The sequence below is a fragment of the Pectinophora gossypiella genome, chromosome 1 (assembly GCF_024362695.1).
Source record: "Pectinophora gossypiella chromosome 1, ilPecGoss1.1, whole genome shotgun sequence".
In the NCBI taxonomy this organism is placed as follows: Eukaryota; Metazoa; Arthropoda; class Insecta; order Lepidoptera; family Gelechiidae; genus Pectinophora; species Pectinophora gossypiella.
Window position 1 is genome coordinate 12646559 of NC_065404.1, and position 19249 is coordinate 12665807.

Below are 19249 nucleotides of genomic sequence, written 5' to 3' on the forward strand. Positions count from 1 at the left end.
AAAGTTTATGCGGACTTTTGAGTTAATTCGTTTGGGGTTCGGAGTAGGAGTCTACTCCGAGGGTGGGGGCTTAGGTTTCATCATCATTACCTTTCATCATTTCATTAATCATCAAGAAAAAAATACGTCAGACATGGCTGTATGGGCATAGTTCCCTTTGCCTCACCCTTCGGGGAAAACCAAACAAAAAAAAAAAATTATAATTATAACGTATGTACCGTTATCGTTTACTTACGTTACGTTATTGTTTGTTTTAATTTGATGCAAAAAACTACAAAACAAAAAAAATAAAAGATTATTTATTATATGAATGATTCCATAAATTCCATCTATACAGTATCCGATCAATGAAATTTAAAAATGTAAATGTTTAATGTCATTGTCAAATCGAGATTTGGCGCGAATAGTTGACAGTTTCTCTGATAAACCGCTTTTTCGTGCATTTTCCTCAATTTTTATGTTTTTGTAGAGTCCATGAAGAAATTATTATATTAGTCGGTGGTGTACAATTTTAAGAATTTGCCACAAACATGGATCTTCAGATAAAAAGAAAATCTACGAAGGCACCAATATCAGGTAGTCTAGTCGAGACCTATCCTCATGATCTGCAGATGTATAAAGTTCCTCCAACGGATAATATATCCCTTGAAGAATTTGAAAGTTTAGCCTTAGAGAGGTTGAAATTATTAAGGTGTTTGACTGCAGCAACAACTTTGAAAGGATATAGGTTATACTCGGAAGAATGGAAAGAATATGTGATATCAGACATGCGAAACCAAGGCTTGAAATATTACGCCAAACTTTGCAAGGATACTACATGCAGTACTCAAGAAGCTGAGTTACAGGCACGACGTAAAGATCACATTGCTCATTTCATACTTCGTCTAGCATATTGCAGGACCGAGGAACTCCGGCGCTGGTTCGTCGCAAGAGAATTGGAACTTTTTAAATTGAGATTTATAAACATGGGTAGTGAAACAGTTGATGTTTTTTTCAAATTGAATAACTTGTGCTACACCAATATATCGGAGGAAGAGAAAAATGATCTCATCTATTTGTTAAGAGAGTCTACACCACACTCAAATATAGACAACATGAAATTTTACAAAGTAAAGTTCTATGAGGTTCTAGACTTGGTCAAGGCAAGGAAAGTTTACCTGAAAGGTGGTTATGCATATATTTCACACAAAGACTTTATATCTGTGCTCTCTGCTCAGTTCAGATCTCATCTGAAGCAAAGTTTAGCCGTTGCTTCCCACCATCTAGGTGAGATTGAACAAGATGAACGACTAGTGCCTTTGTTGCGTGGTCTTCATCAATCATATGCTGGTAATGACTATGCTGATACAAAATCAGTAGTACCAATTGAAAGTTTAGATTCACTATCTGCAAAATCATTCCCTCTTTGTATGAGACAACTCCATGAGCAACTAAGATTAGCTCACCACCTAAAGCATGGAGGAAGACTTCAGTACGGTCTCTTCTTGAAAGGCATTGGAGTAACTCTAGAGGATTCCTTGAGATTCTGGAGAGAAGAATTTACTAAAATTATGGATTTGGACAAATTTGAGAAGCAATATGCTTATAATGTGAGATACAACTATGGTAAGGAAGGGAGTAAGAGAAACTATTCCCCATTTAGCTGTATGAAGATCATTAGCACATCAGTGGGGCCAGGAGACTGTCATGGATGTCCTTTCAAGCATTGTGATGCTAGTAATTTGAAAAATAAGCTACAAGGCTATGGATTTGAGTCACAAGGTAAAGTCACTAACATCTGTTATGGTTTCTTGTTTATCATTTATAAAAATATTATGTCAAGGTTTAGAAAATAACTTGCATTGTTTACATACAATTTTTTATCAGGTAACTTTAAAGAATAACATTTTAAACTATTTTACAGCTGTTAATGAGGTTGTGGATATGGCAAAGAAAGGACACTTCCAAATTGCTTGCAGCAAATACTTTGATACAGTCCACAATGCCGACCTTAGTTTGGGCATCAATCATCCCAACCAGTTTTTCGAGGAAAGTCAAAAACTTTTGACAGGAGACAGTAAAGTGGAACCGAAGAAAGAAAAAACTACAAGCATTAAACGAGAACCACTTAATAACATTGAAGATATGGATCTCGATGACATTCAAGAATGGAATGAATGATTTGTTTTATAAGCTTGTATAAGATTAAGGGAAATAAAATATTAATCATAAACTAAAATATCTATTGACTTATTTATTGATTTGATATAAAGATAAATTTGTTCTATTTTCTCTTAACATACATAGCTCTCTTAGTCAAGCGGCCACAATATAAACCAAATATAAAAATTAAACCTACAATAGACATGCCTACAACTAGGAAGTATTTTTTTGCTGGTGAAATTGATATCTCCTTATACACATCACCTAGGTTTTCTATCACATTTACCTGCAAAAAACATTTTATCATTATTATTTAGTTTCAAATAAATAGTTAAGTACATAAAAGACATGACTTATATTTAAATTATTAGTATATACATACTTACAGCAGCTACATATCTATACATTTCTAATCTTTTTGACAGTTCCTTCTCACATTCAGGTTCCAGTTTTCTATTACTATCATTTAAAATTATTTTCAGACATTTGAGGCCTGAAAACAAATACAATCATTAGCCTAGAACACTCCACTGTTTAAAGCTCAGAACAGAAAATATTTTTAAAGGTCAACCAGACTTCAATTTAATCAGTGACCACCTTTTGCAGAGCAGACAAACATACTATCAAGTGCCATTACTGGTCTGGACATTATTAAAAAGTTCTAGTGACTTACGTCTGCCAGCACCATGTTCCAGATCTAAGCAGTATGTGAGCAAATCCTGTGCACATGCACGCTCAAGAAGTGGGTCAGCCTCTATATCAACTTCTGCTTCTTCTATTATTTGGACCACCTCTCGTGCACACTCAGCCGATACGATTTTATGATTCAAAAGTGCATTCTTCAGGCACTCTTCAACCTGAAATTATAATTGCTTTATACCAACAGCAAGTTCCCAAGTATTTGATCTGAGATATGGTTTGCTGCATCAATAAGACACAAGTACAGAGACGCTTATTAATGAATAAATTTTGCAATTTTCAGGCTATCATAAGGTGGGAAAAGTTCTCATAGGTAACTGATACCATATTAAAAAAAAATTGACTGCTGTATAAAAATATGTGTGAGAAATGAGCAAAGCTCACCTGTCCATCAGAGTTAGTTATGGAGTCATTAGGTACAGCACATATGGTTTGTATTTCTGCTTTGCACAATTTCCCTAGAAGTGGATCAAGGCGATAGTTCAGGGCCTGCTCCTTTAAAACATTTGCTAACTCATTCTCGCATGATTTTGTCAGTTTCGATTCTCTAAACTTATCTTTGAGACAATATAAGACTTTGCCTTGAAGTTCGATGTCTTGTGGTTCATTTGCTGAAAAGAGAATTCTCATGTTAGATACAGACAGCCAGCTCATGAATAATGTCAAGCTAATAATAAAGATACCTACCAATTACTTCAGTACAGAATTTCTTTATATCTGTTTTGCAAGCACTTTGCAAATTATTATTGAAACGATAATCAGCATTTTGTTCAATCATTCTGTTCACTATAACAATCTTGCAGTTCTCATTAAAGTCTGGTTTCTGACGATGGGCCTGTGGATAATTTATTAATGAATACAAGTTTGAAATAGGGTAAATACACCAATGTTTATGGAAAACAGTAGTAACTCAATACTCACCTTTAGACAGTCAAGTATCTTGGATGCTTCAGTATTATGACAGTACATGTCTATCATGTCATTGCAACTTGTTATTAAGTGGTAGTCAACAGCATTATCTATGAACTCTTGTTTTTTTACCACAAAAATTGCTCTTCTGCATCCATCAGACAATTTGCCAGAAGCTGTTTGGAGACATTCCAGTGCTGCAGCTTCTGCATTGGGAACCTTATCACAGTAGATCAGCAAATCTTTCTGACATGCTTCTTTTAGCTCTGGGTCCAAATCTATATTTTCCTTTTGTTGAAAGAGTTGACTTCTCAGCTGCTGTCTACAATCTTTGAATATTGTATGCTTCTTCCTTGTGATTGTGTCATTTCTTACTATCTCACTTAAACATGCAACCACTTGACTCTTATTTTGTGCCTTCGGACAATACCTTACAACATAGGACTTGCAGGCATTTTTGAATTTCCTTGTAAACCTATAATTTTTTAATGAGATCAATTGTTCATGTTCTATAGCTGCGCGACATTTGGGGTTTGCCTTTATCTCTGGGTCATTCTTGTGGGAGATCAGGCACTCCATGACATCATCTTCGTCTTTCTTGCTCTTCAGCTCAGAAGAGCACAACCTCTCTATAGAAACTCTACAATTTATATTTACAACAGCATTGAGTTCAATGTGACCACTCTGTGTTTCTGTAAAGTTTGTCACAACTTCTTTACATTTGGGTGATAAATCTTTTATTTTGTTCTGTAGACACAAAATCTCTTCCCCTTTGCCAGTATTTTCGAAACACAAATTAGCTAAGTCATCTATGCAAAAGTCTTCAATCTCTGGCAGTAAATCTACACTGACTGCTCTCTGCCTCATTACTCTTCTCACTTGTTGCTCACAGGCAGGTTTCAATTTACCTCTCAAGTCTGAGTTATATGCATAGTTGTATAGGCATGGTAAAACTAAAGGATCCTTTTCAGACTGGTGTTCATTAGGGTCGGCCCATTGAAGTTTTGCCTTGCACTGAGTGACTGCATCAAATTTGCATGCTTTGTATAACTGAGGATCGAGCTTGAAGTCTCTAGATATAAAGTACTGAATTTGCAATAAAGCTGTTTCACAATCATTAGTCATGAATTTGGTTCCAAGTTTTTCCATGAGACAGGACATTACCCTGCCATTACCACCATTGATTTCCCTACATGCTTGGTCTACAACAGGCTTACAGGCCTTTCTCAGTACAGGGTCAACTCTCCAGTCTTCACCTGGATCAGCCTCTTGCACAAGAGTTTCCAGAGACTTCTGACATACCACACTTATCCGCTTTTCTTTCCTTTTTCTTGGCCTTGCATGAGCCATTAGGCAATGAATTGTTTTTCCACCAGCTTCAATACCTCTGCAAAGTGTTTTTATATCATTGGCACAATTTTGCATTAACTCTGGAGACAACCTGTAATCATCCATGAGCATTTTCCTATGGTCAGTCATTTCAGACATGCACTCTGGTGACAACTTAGTAGTTTCATTTCTTGAGACATTCTCTAAACAGAGCAAGATTTGTGCAAGTCTCACATCCTTATCATCCACAACTCCTTTTCTGCAGTGATATTTTCTAATGTCTTCTTTACAAGATTTGACTAAACCTTTACTATTTTTATAATTCATCACCATACTTCTTTGATCATAAAACAATTGGTCTTGGCATCTTCTAGTCATAGCTGAAAGACAAAACATACATAAAAAACATTGATTATGGTCTAAAATAGTAAGGTATTTTTCAGGATAACTGGTGAAGTGTAACAGGGTTAAGTAGGTATAAAGTATTGATTCAATACAGAATGGTGAATAACAATTAACTAATGAAACTTACCACTCTCAAATTTATGTTTTACAAGACATTTGTACATTAGCCATGATCCTGGAACTTCATCTGGACAGAAGTTTTTTTGATCCAAATTACAAGCTGCAAATATTATTTTATCCAGTTGCAGTGTAGCATATTTCATTTCATTGAGTGCAGTCATTTCAGACTGGCATTCTGGCTTCAATAATGGTTCTTTGGTCAGAAGACATTTCAATGTCTGAGTTTGTGACAGACTTCTCACATCTTGTGGTATCCTGCCGCAGGTGTGACCCTGAATATCATCCAAGCAGTTCCTCAAAAAGTTATTAGTTATTTGCCAATCATTAAGAATTAAAGACTCAATTTTATTGATAGTTCTCCAACAACTTTTGTCTCTCACACTAGATTTACGTTTCAATATGCAGTCGATACCAAACTCTGTAGGGCTTAAGCATTCTAGTATGGCTAGTTCATCTTGGCAGGGGTCCTTCAGTTTATAATCCAGGAAACTATTGTCAATGAGTTCAGCTTGGTGAGTCCATATTCTGTGTTGGCAGCTGACCGGTACTTGAGTCTTGTTGTTGTGACAGGCATTGAGGGCGCACGAAAGAAGGGCGAGGTCATCATCAAGATGCGAGCATTGTTTCTCCAGGGGTCCGCAACCGCTCGTCGATAAAATATACCTGTCCTTTGGCGACTTTATCGAGTCATTCGGTATTTGCGCACTTTCCACATGTCTTATTGTCAACGCAGCTAAAATCCACAGCGCATAAAACAATAACCCATTTGTAAGCATTTCGTTGCCGGCTAGAGAATCGGTCGACAGTTTTATAAGTGATTACCACACCAGTATTAACATTATTCGAAAATATTCTAAGAAACTCGCGTAAATTGATTAGTCTTATAAGAAATTAAAGGAAATTCATTGTAAATATGTAAAAAAAAACTTCACGATTATCACCACACGGAATATAACAAAAACATGAAATGAATGATTGAACGGATTTTTGACTGATTGGTTTAGTGAAATCATTCAGTTCATTCGTTTTGGCCGGTTTACATGTCACGGTGTTTTCAATTTCTCGTATAAAATTTGTCTATACGTGTATCCGAACATTAGAACGAATAACGTGTACGGTTGTTTGAGGTTTGTGCACATCGTGACAGCCTTGGTCCTTGGTGACAATGGGTGACAGCTGGTTTTATTTGACGTTAATTGCGTTTGTGAGTTTGCGTCTATGACGGTGCGATTGATTAAGGTTTAAGTTTTCTAGTATTTTCTGCCTGAAGACTGTATTTACAATCCAATTATAACTATTCAAATCTTGGTATAGTGTATTGTTTAGTGCTTTATATTTTAAAAGTATGGAGGGATTCATCGAAGTCAACGAAATATCAGATTTCATTTCTTACATCCGTAGCGTAAGTTTTGGAATTATTTCTGTATTTACTTTGTTTTTTTATGTTTCTTCGTGGAGTAAATAAACGTGGCCTTACTTTGTGTAGATATATGGAGATGTAGTTACCTATACAAGCAAATGTATAAAGTTAAAAGCGGTTATTCCGTATGCCGCATATCGTGACCCTGACACTTATTGTATTCAATAAATCGAAAGTTTAGTTCATTATCTCGTTTTTGAATTTACGCCAGATATTTAAATTGTGGAATAACGAACACTGCCTTGCAGTTATCGCATGTTGCTTTAATTACCAAACTCAATTTATAGTTGCTACATACTTCACCTACATAGCTACATTTTAATAAATTGATGCGTCTTTCAAATCAATAAGGACAAAAACGACTATTATAAGGATGATACTACATATAATTGTCTTATGTAATTGACACACAAGCATTGAAATCTTGGATTGTGATTAAAAACTGGTTTCCAACATTATATTAACATTGTTATTTTTTTAAAATCAAGGACATATCTTACTATGATAACCATAATTGACATATTTTTTCCTCTTTTCCCCTTGCCATTGTTATGTAGGTACTCATGATTAAGTAATAATAACTACTATTGTCTATATATGTGTTAATCCTGAAGAAGAATTTATTAGTAGGAGTTCATTATACCCACCATGCATAAGTAATATACAATAGGTAGCCTTATAAGTATAAATCTCATTGCCAAATATGTAATATACCTACCTACTTAATTACCTGTTCAATTCAAGCTTTTAAGGTCCAGATTTCCAGACACAATAATTAATAAAAAATAGGGTTTGATTCCCTTATGTCTTTTGTCTTATGTCTTTAAAGTGAAGTCTCTTTATTGTAGTATAGGTACCTGCTAGGTATATTACAGTGGCTAAGTGGGCTGAATTTTTGAATCTTAAAAACAATACTTGAAAATTATTCTCATGGTATAGAAGTAGGCAAAATAAAACAACTTAGTCATTTAAATTAATCATCACAATGATAGAGTTGATAGCTACATACATACATAAACTCACGGCTATTTCCCACCGGGGTAAGTCAGGGTCTCTGCTTTGATTATTAAGTTTTATCTTCTGGGCTCAATTATATATTTCAAATATAAAAAATAATATTTTATTAAATATTAGTGACTTGTTTCCTGTTACTCCATCCACGTAATACTAAGCTGCTCCTAATAGAATATTTATTTATTTAAATCAGACTAGGTACATGGCCCATACAATATACATCTTAACGTTAATAATGATATGTATATAGTACAATGATTCCTATTGCAAATGTTGGGTCAGTCTGTAATGTATAAAACTACCATTAATATCTATCCAGTTGTTTCATTTTAAATTTTGGCTTACACAATGTAGATATAGAAAGTTTATTTAAACACACTAGTTTAAATGGGTTCAAAATCTAAATCTAAATATTTCCAAGGTATAGGAACAACCTCTTTACAGCTTTAAATCATATATATACTCTTGCCGTTATAATAGTGACATACCTATATCATATTTGCATGTTCTATAAATGAATATTTTAATATTAAAAAGCATTGATGTATAAATATTATGTTAAAAAGTAATGTATATGATGTGCTATGTTTTGTTTCAGATTGAATGGCGCGACCCGTGGTTGATTGCGCTTTTGTCATTTCACGTTCTAGTAACGTTCACATGTTTTTCCACAAGGAACTATGGAAACTTTCAAGTCATCCTCTTCATAACATTGTGTAAGTATTATTACAAAAAACACATTAAATATTAAATAAACGCCTTACTCACGCCTGTTATTGCCTGTTGGAGTAAAATGGACATTAAATATTAAATAAACGCCTTACTCACGCCTGTAATTGCCTATTGGAGCAAAATGGACATTAAATATTAAATAAACGCCTTACCCACGCTTGTTAGTGCATATTGGAGTAAAATGGAGTAGGCTATTGTATCTATTGTAATAGTAGGTTAAACTACTAGACAACTATTGTCAGAAAACAACCTGCAGACACTTTATATGTACATCCTCAAGTGTTTACTATTGTTTTGCTATTTTTACCTTTCTTCATATCTTTAATTAAGAGCAAAATCTATGATGGCTTCAAACATGTGACTGTTGATTGTAGTTACTGTCACTGTAGATTATATGCGACTTTAGATTGTAGACCTACTTTATATAAAAAAATCGTCAGGAATAAAAACAGATAAGGATTCGGAAGATAGGTATAGGCTGATTTGGGTATGTGACTGAGTCAAAGATATATTATACAAAAGCTAATCTAAAAATAGACGCCAGTCGAGAACCAGTCTTTAGGTGACCAAAAAATGATTCTTTACATTTGGTACCTAAGTAACCCCCCATGTGTTCCCTAGTTACAATTTTTGTTTAAGAGTAGGTACGACATTTGACCATGTTTATGGATGATGTTATTCATTAGGTAGGTATTGCCATACAAGTTCCAGAAAAATCCCGTTCTTTTTTTACTTTCGTAGAAACGTTCTAATTCTTGTCATATAGGTAAGGTACCTACCTATCTATTCCAAATGTTTCCCTACTCAAATCTGCCGCGTTATGTACAGACACACCCGTATTCTTAAAATGTTTCTTCCGCTTGGCCTTAGTCGCGGTAACCTTATGGAACTCAAAACAACCTCGAAATTAGAATGACCTCCTAACTCCCCCTGTTTCGTTCCATGCCACAGACGCTGAGGTCAATTGTTGGCTAGACAACATGTGTTCCTTTTTGTATTTTTAGAGACCCACGATTAAGATTTGGGTCGGGAGTAAGATTTGGATAATTGTACGTGCCTCTTAACCGCCTAAGTACCTATGTACTTACCACTACTACTACTATCGTGTGGGTTGTGAGGTACCAACCTCATCAACCCTGGTGTCAGGGTTACTATTGAACCGCCAAAGGCCCCTGATATGTCTCATGTAACGACTACAATACATCAGTAAATAGTAACCGGGACCAACGGCTTAACGTGCCTTCCCAAGCACGTACTTATCAATGATGTACATGTCGTAGAATTTATTAGATCCATCCCTTAAAACGTAGCATGATTAAAGTGACACATTATCCCTCGTCTCTTTCATACTAAGCAGTATACCTTTAGTGCGAAAGAGATATATCTATCTCTCGTCTCTTTTGCGCTAGGCGATGTAGGTACTTTATCTCCGTCATTCTTTCATGCTACGTTTTAAGGTGTATAAGAAGTTAGGGCTTTCGCTCGCACTACATTCGATTGGAGTTCTAGAATGACAGATAGTAGAAAATTACTTACGAAATAACATACAAAATAAGTGACAAGTTACTTTTGTGATGATGTGACCTCTTCAAGGCACGTCATCCTAGCTGGCAGACGCGTTATTATAAAAGTATATTTTATCCTATAGAGTGACGACGGCACTTTAAAATAAAATGTCGACTATGAAATTAGCGGGCGGAAAGACAAGCAGCTGTGTGTTTTTTGTTTGCGCCCAAATCTCCCAATCTAGCATTAAAGAATAAAAACAACCTAATCATAAAGAATGACATCTCTAGACAGCATTACCTTGAACACATATCGAACGGTCCCGCCCCGTAATTACGTGATAACGCAATGCCTACGTAATAATTAGATTACCTATTACTTCGGCTTCCATTTCGATTTCACTCATTCTGAAAATAACTTGGTAGTCTCTTGAAAAACAAAGTTAAACTTGTGTGTCGGTAGATACCAGTAAAACGTAGTGAATTATATTCTTTATAGGTACGGTCACGAGTACTAATATGTATACACTTTGAAACCGTGTTACATTAACTTTTTTGACAAATTTAACCGTAACTCTCATTAAATGTCAAATATTATAGCGCGACAGGATTCTAAAATGAGTACATGATATTGCTCATGACTGTACCAACGGTGTTCCGGAGTGGAATATGCTAATCTGTCCTAAGGGTTTGCTTACCACGGCATATGACCACGGCTATCTCCTAACCATCACAATTCGGAAAAAAATCTTATTTCATACTTTTTAGACCGCGATTTTTCCGTAGTCGGGTTTTAGTTTTTTAATCCGCACGTTACGTACCTAAACCCGTATCTCATGATCTCATCGGAGCGTATGCGCATATTATTATGGTATTCATTACATACTTATTAATCTAAGCGTGCGGCACAACACAGTATACGGCCCCTAACGTACACTCGCCGAATATAAATAGAATATATTGACCGAATAATAAAACGGGAATTAGCGAAATCGTATTTACGATTTCTGTGCGTAGAGCTCCAAACTGTGCTACTATGCTCTCGTTCAAATTAATTGACAGTATCGCAGGCTCGGACTGGCCATAGAGCAGATCGGGGAAATGACCGATGGACAGGACGCTGTATAATCGTAGCAAGGTTGGTCTGGCAGCTGGCTCTATCTGCTCTAGCTGGTTCAATCAACTTTCTGCTATAATTATAAAAAAATGCAAATAATCGATCCGCGTCGTTACATCATTTCAGTACAAATACACACAGTGTACAGTCTATGTAGTAAATTTGGGGTGGTTTAGCTCTAACTTTAGCGATCCCACTAGCGTTAGTAGGCCACACAAGGGGTGTCCTGATTTATTGTCACCCTCCAACCTAACGTAGAGAGCCGTTCGTCTCTCAAATGCCCGGGCCGATTTCAGGCCCCAGTCCGGACCTGCCGTATAGGTATTATAAAGCTGTATAATCTTAGCATGTAATTCTGCCTGATAAATGACCACTTAACGGCGTAATTATAGCCTCTACACGAGTTGGTAGAGAATCATTTCCAATGACAATGAATGACTGCGTATTTCCTACGCTTGTAGTTCTTGATATTACAACTTTGTTCTGGAAATATTTTTGTTCTTGTTTCAAAAACATCACTAGAAGTATATACGTAAAAGGATATACGTAAAAATGTGTAGTTTTTATGTAATATTGTGTCTTTTTATGGTATTTTTTGTACTTTTCAGAACTTCATATCTAGTTTCACAATAAATCACTACATATTCTTTACTTTTTATTCATAACACTTAGTTGCGATACGAAGGTAAAATGCTTGATAAAATACATTAAAAACGAGCCATCAAAATTACGTATAAAGCATTTTTGAAAATTCGCCAATCAAAAAGTTATTAATCATTAATCAACCTCATTGCTACAATTTTGAGCCAAGTAGGTATTTAAAAAATAACTCAATTGCTGTCAATTCCGGCAGACACTTAAAACTTCATTTTAATTTAGTGTGGCAGTTCTAAAGCTTTCTGTATCTCTTTCCAGCACTTATCGTAAGTGAAGGAAGGCAACTATACCCCTTATAACGTAGTATGATTAGATTGACATAGCTCGCGTCCCTTTCGTACTAAGCTGTTTACCGTTAGTGCGAAAGAGATATTTCCCGTCTCTTTCGCGCTAGGCGATGAACTATATCTCTGTCTTGCTATTCTAAGCAATACAATAAAATAAAATTAATGATAATAAAAATCAATATTAAAGTTTAACAACTCTACTTTCCAGTGCTCCTTGTGTACTTCTCTGAGAGCATCAACGAGGTGGCGGCCAAGAACTGGGCGCTGTTCTCCAGACAACAGTACTTCGACAGTAAAGGACTGTTTATATCTGTCGTCTTCTCCATTCCTATACTCCTCAACTGCATGATAATGGTGGTAAGTTGATTTAAAATTTTCATTATAATTATAGCGGTTATTACATTATCCTGTTTACCGGGCTAGATGTGTCAAGGTCACATCGATATTGGGAAAATCGGCGCTCTTACACTAGCTCGGAATCGTGGTTACCATGGTTACTCCACACCAACTCGCCCGAGATCGTGGTTACCTACCATGGATATGCTCCGCCGATTTGCTATTAGACTACACGATCTGATCGGCAAACCTGTGACCTTGACGCATCTAGCCGGATGAACAGGGTAATGTAATAGTCGCTAATGTAATCATATTATTAGTAAACCTTGATAGGTATAAATGATGAAGTATTGGTATAGGCAGAGTAAAATCACAAAAAAAGAAAGCTTGTAGGAAAATGTTTTTACCCCTTTTTTATATTAACGCAATACTTAAATTGAAGTATACACCACACCCCGCACACTCCATATACAAATCTCATCCTCACCGTGTGCCGCCTAACGTGTTAGTGTGAGCGAGACAGACTGCCCGCGCGCTCCTTCCCGCTTACTGCTTAGCGGCTAATATCCTGTTAGAACTTACGTAAGTTCGTAACATACATATGTGTGAATGATATTCACATGCGGTGCTCTGAAATTCACCCTTTTGGTAAAGTAGAACTGAAAATGTATTTAGATACTGCTTGAATGTTTTTCAGTTGATGTTTCCCCAAAAGCTGGATATGGTTGTGATTATTCCCATACTCTTTGCACTTGCAGGGATCATGGCTGTACCAATCAACGCAGATGATGGCCAAACTGAAAACGGCACAGCTCAAGCAGAGGCTGAAAGAACTCAACATGCACAAGGAACAACAACAGCACATCAAAGCAGAATGAAACGCATGTCAATTATAAAGATTGTGATCATAGTGAAGAGGTAATATTTTTGCTATTGTTGCTGTTGGAGTGATGGATGTAGACTGTTACGGTTACCGTGTAAGACCTAATGCATCTGATGGACAATCTAGTATTGCCTTTAAGTCCATGTGAAACGTGTAATATAGAATCATTTACGGAACTTCCGAAAATATTTCAAAATTGATTTGAAAATAACCAAAGAAAATTATTGACGACCGTAATTTCACACTAAAAGTGTAATAAAAAAGACGAGTGGCCTGAATCTGTATTTCTCAAGGACTAAAACACCACCACAGATTTTCTGTCATATGTTCTAGGTCTTAATCGTTAGGATTTCTATATGGACGAATTAATCTCAGACTAAAAAAGATATAAAATCCGACGAACTAGAATGATGGCGCAGTAAATAAGTACGAATAGCAAAGGTGAAGACTTCTAATTGAAAAAAAAAAATAGTATAAAAGATTATATTTTGACTTAAAACAGACCTCAATGATTATGATTTTGAAGAAAGCGTACCATACTGATGTCAGCTCGGAATAAAGGGTACTTTTACGGTGCACCTCACATCTTTGCTATTGTGTATTCTTTAAAGATCTCATTCGCCCGTTCTATTTGATCCGTCTATATTTTTTAGTCTGAAACATAATGATTGATAGGTATGTGTATATTTAATCAGGTTTACATTAATTAGTCACAAAATGACGTCACGTTATCACTATCGCTTTCAGGTAAACACCAAAATTGATTCGTGTCATGATTTTACGCTATCTTGCCAGATATAATGTGAATTTGAGTTTGTTTTTAATCACAAAAACGGAAAATTAGTGACAAAGAATTTGTTCCTAAGTCTTGTACAAGAAAATTAACTCTATTTCTCTCAAAAATCTATTTACACACTTCAAAATTTTGAACAATTTAATTTTCGAAATATACTATTCCAATTCCTGCATTTTCTCTTCAACTGTACTTTATTTTGTAAGTGTAAGTTTATGTACTTAACTATACTCGTTAATAATTTGGCCAAGATTGTTTTTTGCCATTTTTCACATACAACTGTTGCATTTTATTACATTATTTTTTGTGTATATGTAGTTTAGTTTTTTTTTTTCTAAATTGTTAGCGATTTTCTAACATAATATCATATTTAATTTGTTTCTGTTATGTTAAGCACGTTATGTGATAAATTCTAACCTAGCCTAGGTACCTATGTATTGGACCATAATAATGGTTACGTTTGACTTAAAAATGACGAGAAAGATAACAATTTCTAAAGGTTACTTTAATTCAGGCATGTTCAAAACTGACAGCTAGCATTTCAAGGTTAGCTCAGCTGATCCCAAACTACGTCGCCATTTTGTAAAAAATAAATTACCCACGTCTAATGTTTAAAATTTTGCAAGGTTTTGTACTTTTTTTCGTAGATTTACGTACAGTTTTATTATTTTTATATGTGTGATAAATAATAGTGATTAAATTAATTTTCAATAATAAAATTTACATCCTTGGAATGTTGGAGATACCAATTTAATGATCACACTTACGTCATCAAGGGCTAGCAATGGCGTGTCATAGGATTGAGCATACCTGGTCTTATATCATGCTTTACTTGTACTTTTTTAATGGTCAGCGTGTTTCGCGGATATTTCTAACATATGACAATATATGGTGTTGTTCACGCTTGGCGCTTCGCACCGTTTGCAACATCTTGATTAAAAAAAATTCTAACAATACAGTGCCATTTTTCAATACATAACAAAGATTGCAATGTTGATTGTTAATATCATGTGATACTATATTTATTAGGTTTTTATATATATTGGTTACGACACGGTATTTTATATTGGTGCATTATATATATACGGTTTAGTTGCGTAGAATAGGAATTGGCTAGGTTAGTCATTATAATGAAACTTAGAGAACAACTCGTTTCCTTTTATTTTTTATAGTTTAAATATTATATATATAGCTTTCGCATAGAATTATAGTTGATACCATCACACTTTTTTTATAATGCCACAGACTTCATATCGTTAGTACGTTTATCTTGATTTTTAAAGACGTGTCTTGTCTTTGTCCAGATTCAAATAGATCGAAAATAAAAAAGTTATCTATTTCAAATAAAGAAGACAAATATGAAAAAAGAAATTATAATAAAATGAGTATTCGTTTTAAAACACAAGATTTACGTGGCGTAATTCGAGGATAAATACAAAAATATTTCATTGTTCTTATTTTAAAGATAATGTTAGCTGAGCGCAGCGCAATGGATAATATTTTTTTTGGTTCAAGGCCTAGTGCGCAAGTAAATATACAAGCGGTGAGACAAGTTCAATTTTATACATTATATATTAAATATTCGTTTAGGACATAAAACTCTAATATTTCTAATAAGGAAAGAAAGACAACTTCTTAAGAAGCTACGAAATAGGCACCATACCAACTTATTACCATTTAGGAGTCTCTTTAAATATAAAATAACACAATTCGAGACTTAGTTTGCAAAATTTTACACAGAATAATTTTACCATTCAATCAAGTTAGCCGTCCCAAATTCTGCTAAAAAGCGTGGTAAGGTATCTTATTCGATATACCTACATACACACTGATATGATAAACTGATAGTACCTATTTGCGTTGTCATAGTAACCAGTTGTTTTTTTCATGCTTTCGTAATGCGTGATTTATTGCGGTCTATTTGTCTTTCACGTTTTTACCACTGGATTTTAATAAATAGCTAACAAGTAGCCAACATGTGTTTACTTAAAACCATTTTTGTGTTTACGGTAATTTATATGGACTGTGTAATGTAAAATCAACATATTACTCACTGTTAGATAATAGCCACTATACACATGATATTTAAAATACTTTTGCGACGTGAGCGGATGGTATTAAGTGGTAAACAGGTGATCTGGTCAATCGTGGTTCCAATTTTAATTGTATTTTTTACCTGTCTCACTGCAAGGTATATTTTATTGTTATATTTTGTCGACTTACCAACAGATGTTCTGAGCCTGTAATATATGCTTTCAAAATATTGACCCTGCGCCATTATAATTTACAATTTTATAAAGTTTTTTTAAATAAAATTATAATGAATATAATATTATCTGTTGTTATAAATTATCGTATAAATGGTTACGATTGCAGGGGAAGATTTTTAATTGTAATATTTTATTTTGCACTTTCAGGCGTTTGTTTTACAGTCGATGTTAGTGAACCTATTTTGCTTGTGAAATGTGGAAGCTTCACTCAATGCACCCACAAGAGATATTGTGTTAAGGACTTTTAATACAAAACTCACTTTAAGGAAACTATTCAATGTGGAGTAAATTATTGTTCATAGTTGGTAGTTATCAACTGCTTCTTGATCAAACGTACACCAATGAGTTATTAGTTTTGTCTTAAGTGCAGTTTTACACTAACACAGTTGGCTCGACCATTAGGCCTCAAACTGGATGACAGCGGCAGCGGCGCGGCGGCGGCGGCGGTGCGGGGAGCGGCGCGTTTAAATGCTAAGATTTATATTGAAGTGTTCTCGATGGCAGCGGCGCGGCGAGCGGGGTACGAGCGGTGCGCTCTAGTCGAGCGGAGTCTCTGCGTTTGAAACTCGCCTTTTTGTTTCCTTGATCTTCTTTTGGCCGTAATAAATCGTACGAAACAAAAGAACTATAATCGAAAATGCGTTGTCGCCGTTTCGACATCGCGTTCATTTGAGACACAACTCTATACCGCCGCAACACCGCGCGATCTAGCCGCTGGCATCGAGAACAGAACAGCGGCCGCCGCGCTGCTCCCCGCCGCTATCGCTTCCGCGCCGCTGCCGCTGTCATCCAGTTTGAGCCCTTATAGACGGCGACACGTCTCACTACTTATCACGTTGGTCCATTCGATCCGGTGTGGTTGTTTGTGTGGGTGCTTAGTTCATTTTCTGATGGATGTATCTACTGTACTATCCCAACCCAATTGGGATATAGTCGTGAGCTTATGTTATGCTTGTCATTTTGTCTGAAGTGCGTAGCACAGGTTCAAAGGATTTTCTGTTCTCCTTTCTCTCTCTTATATTCTCCTACTTTCGCGTACAGTCAAACAAACGCCTTAATTATTAATGAAGGACTTTCCCAGCTACTTTCCTCAAAAAAAAAAAAAAAATAGATCGCGCAGTTCAATGTTGACTATTTTTAACCTTGTAATTTCATGGCTAGCAGACATATGAATCTTTTATCTTTGTGTTTTGGATATACAGATGACTTTCCTACTAGTCAAATCAGTTACTTTTTACTAGCAAAAAGTATTACTAAACGAAATTATTATGGAATTTGTATGAAAAAGCACACTATGGCGTAATAGAAAATGGTTGAATAAAATTAAAAAATAAGTTAAATAGAAAAAAGGTTTTTATCAGTTTTTGATCTGTCTTTTTTTACTAATCAGAATTTCATAATTTGTCTTTGATCTAGGAAACTACCCAATTACACCCAGGCACAACACATCTTCCAACCATTATTATTCTGATCAAAATAAAGAGAAGCATTATAGATATCATAATTCTACATATACATAACAGTTCCAATATCTAGCTACAATTATTTTTATATACACCTCTGCCATTACATTATATTATTGAATTATGTACCCGAGCATCGAGAGTAGGAAATTATCACGTTAAATCTGTACAGCGCCATCTATATTATTTTTTTGGGAACGTAACCTGGATAGTCCCTCACCAATTAAACATACATATAACAATAAACCACTATTGTGCCTCGTAGTAGATTTGGGCATTATTAGAGTCATTTTAAATACCATATTGCAGTACTTAGCGAATCACATTATTTATAGGATAATTAGCGACGGCCTATGAAATGAGTACGTCCATACGTCGCATAGGACGAAGTGTAGAATATAGAATATTTATGTAGATAACCATGTAAGGGACTCGAGTTGTTATTGAGTAATAATGGAAGACTGAGCTGTGTAGTATGTAGTGTGATCTGGAAGTCATAATGTTAAGTCCCACGGCTACTTAGCGTCTTTACCCCTTCGGCCGCCATCGCAGCCACGTTTCGCAACTAGTTGCCAACAAAGGAGTAAAATTCTTCCTTTACAACTGGTTGCGGAACGTGGTTGCGACGGCGGCCGAAGGTGTCTTTGCGGTATGCGGTACTTGCCACGAGTTTTACAGTCCTATCTGTATACCAGCGCCACTGCCAGGGACATCGTAACTCAAACTTTGAGGGTTGATTCAGATATGATTCTATCAAGTATCAATGGTTCCATACAAAAGTATGGAACGGAAAATAATATCAAAAACACTAAAATTTTCATGAATTTTCCGTCAGGAAAATCCATTCAACTCAGAATCATGGTCTGAATATACCCTGTTTATACCGGATGTTAGTGACGTCGTAACGAATACTAAGGGGGATAATTCAGACCATGATTCTGAGTTGATATCAAGTGGAATTTCCTGTCGGAAAATTAATGAAAAGTACTGTTTTTTTATAATTATTTTCAGTTCCATACTTTTGCGACTTCTTTCACTAACACTCTGTATACATCTTACCCAAGCTTGTATCTGACTAGTTCTTTCGGCCTCCGTGGTCCATTGGTTGCGTTGGGTTTACAATCCAGAGGAACCGAACAGAGGGTTCGAATCGAGGGGACATATCACA

At 35.5% G+C, this 19249-nt stretch overlaps 3 protein-coding genes across 4 annotated transcripts; 2 read left to right on the plus strand and 1 right to left on the minus strand.

Moving 5' to 3' along the window:
• The first annotated feature begins 394 nt into the window (after positions 1-394).
• Positions 395-2220, plus strand: LOC126382114 (DNA primase large subunit-like). Its single transcript, XM_050031907.1, has 2 exons — positions 395-1761; positions 1904-2220. Exons 1-2 carry the CDS (start codon positions 531-533, stop codon positions 2158-2160), a joined length of 1488 nt encoding a protein of 495 aa, XP_049887864.1. The 5' UTR covers positions 395-530; the 3' UTR covers positions 2161-2220.
• On the minus strand, positions 2209-6570 carry LOC126370194 (Golgi apparatus protein 1). Of its 2 annotated transcripts, none has more exons than XM_050015298.1 (7): positions 5612-6570; positions 3763-5459; positions 3529-3676; positions 3226-3452; positions 2816-2999; positions 2529-2635; positions 2209-2428 (listed from the first exon to the last, which is right to left on the minus strand). In XM_050015298.1, exons 1-7 carry the CDS (start codon positions 6378-6380, stop codon positions 2264-2266), a joined length of 3297 nt encoding a protein of 1098 aa, XP_049871255.1. In that variant the 5' UTR covers positions 6381-6570; the 3' UTR covers positions 2209-2263. The 2 variants fall into 2 exon arrangements, with proteins under 2 accessions (XP_049871255.1, XP_049872033.1); XM_050016076.1 differs by having other exon boundaries at positions 2525-2635.
• A 209-nt stretch (positions 6571-6779) lies between these two features.
• LOC126367471 (transmembrane protein 18) lies at positions 6780-17743 on the plus strand. The gene is made up of 4 exons (XM_050011031.1): positions 6780-7006; positions 8637-8754; positions 12545-12693; positions 13431-17743. Exons 1-4 carry the CDS (start codon positions 6950-6952, stop codon positions 13548-13550), a joined length of 444 nt encoding a protein of 147 aa, XP_049866988.1. The 5' UTR covers positions 6780-6949; the 3' UTR covers positions 13551-17743.
• Positions 17744-19249: the final 1506 nt, after the last annotated feature.

Bases quoted from the DNA above. Each gene is read 5' to 3' on its own strand.
- LOC126382114 (XM_050031907.1), top strand. From the start codon at position 531: ATGGATCTTCAGATAAAAAGAAAATCTACGAAGGCACCAATATCAGGT. The intron at 1,762-1,903 runs GTAAAGTCACTA...ACTATTTTACAG, and splicing joins CTATGGATTTGAGTCACAAG to CTGTTAATGAGGTTGTGGAT.
- LOC126370194 (XM_050015298.1), bottom strand. From the start codon at position 6,380: ATGCTTACAAATGGGTTATTGTTTTATGCGCTGTGGATTTTAGCTGCG. The intron at 3,677-3,762 runs GTGAGTATTGAG...AATTATCCACAG, and splicing joins AGATACTTGACTGTCTAAAG to GCCCATCGTCAGAAACCAGA. The intron at 2,429-2,528 runs GTAAGTATGTAT...TGTTTTTTGCAG, and splicing joins TGTATAGATATGTAGCTGCT to GTAAATGTGATAGAAAACCT.
- LOC126367471 (XM_050011031.1), top strand. From the start codon at position 6,950: ATGGAGGGATTCATCGAAGTCAACGAAATATCAGATTTCATTTCTTAC. The intron at 7,007-8,636 runs GTAAGTTTTGGA...GTTTTGTTTCAG, and splicing joins TCATTTCTTACATCCGTAGC to ATTGAATGGCGCGACCCGTG. The intron at 8,755-12,544 runs GTAAGTATTATT...TCTACTTTCCAG, and splicing joins CATCCTCTTCATAACATTGT to TGCTCCTTGTGTACTTCTCT.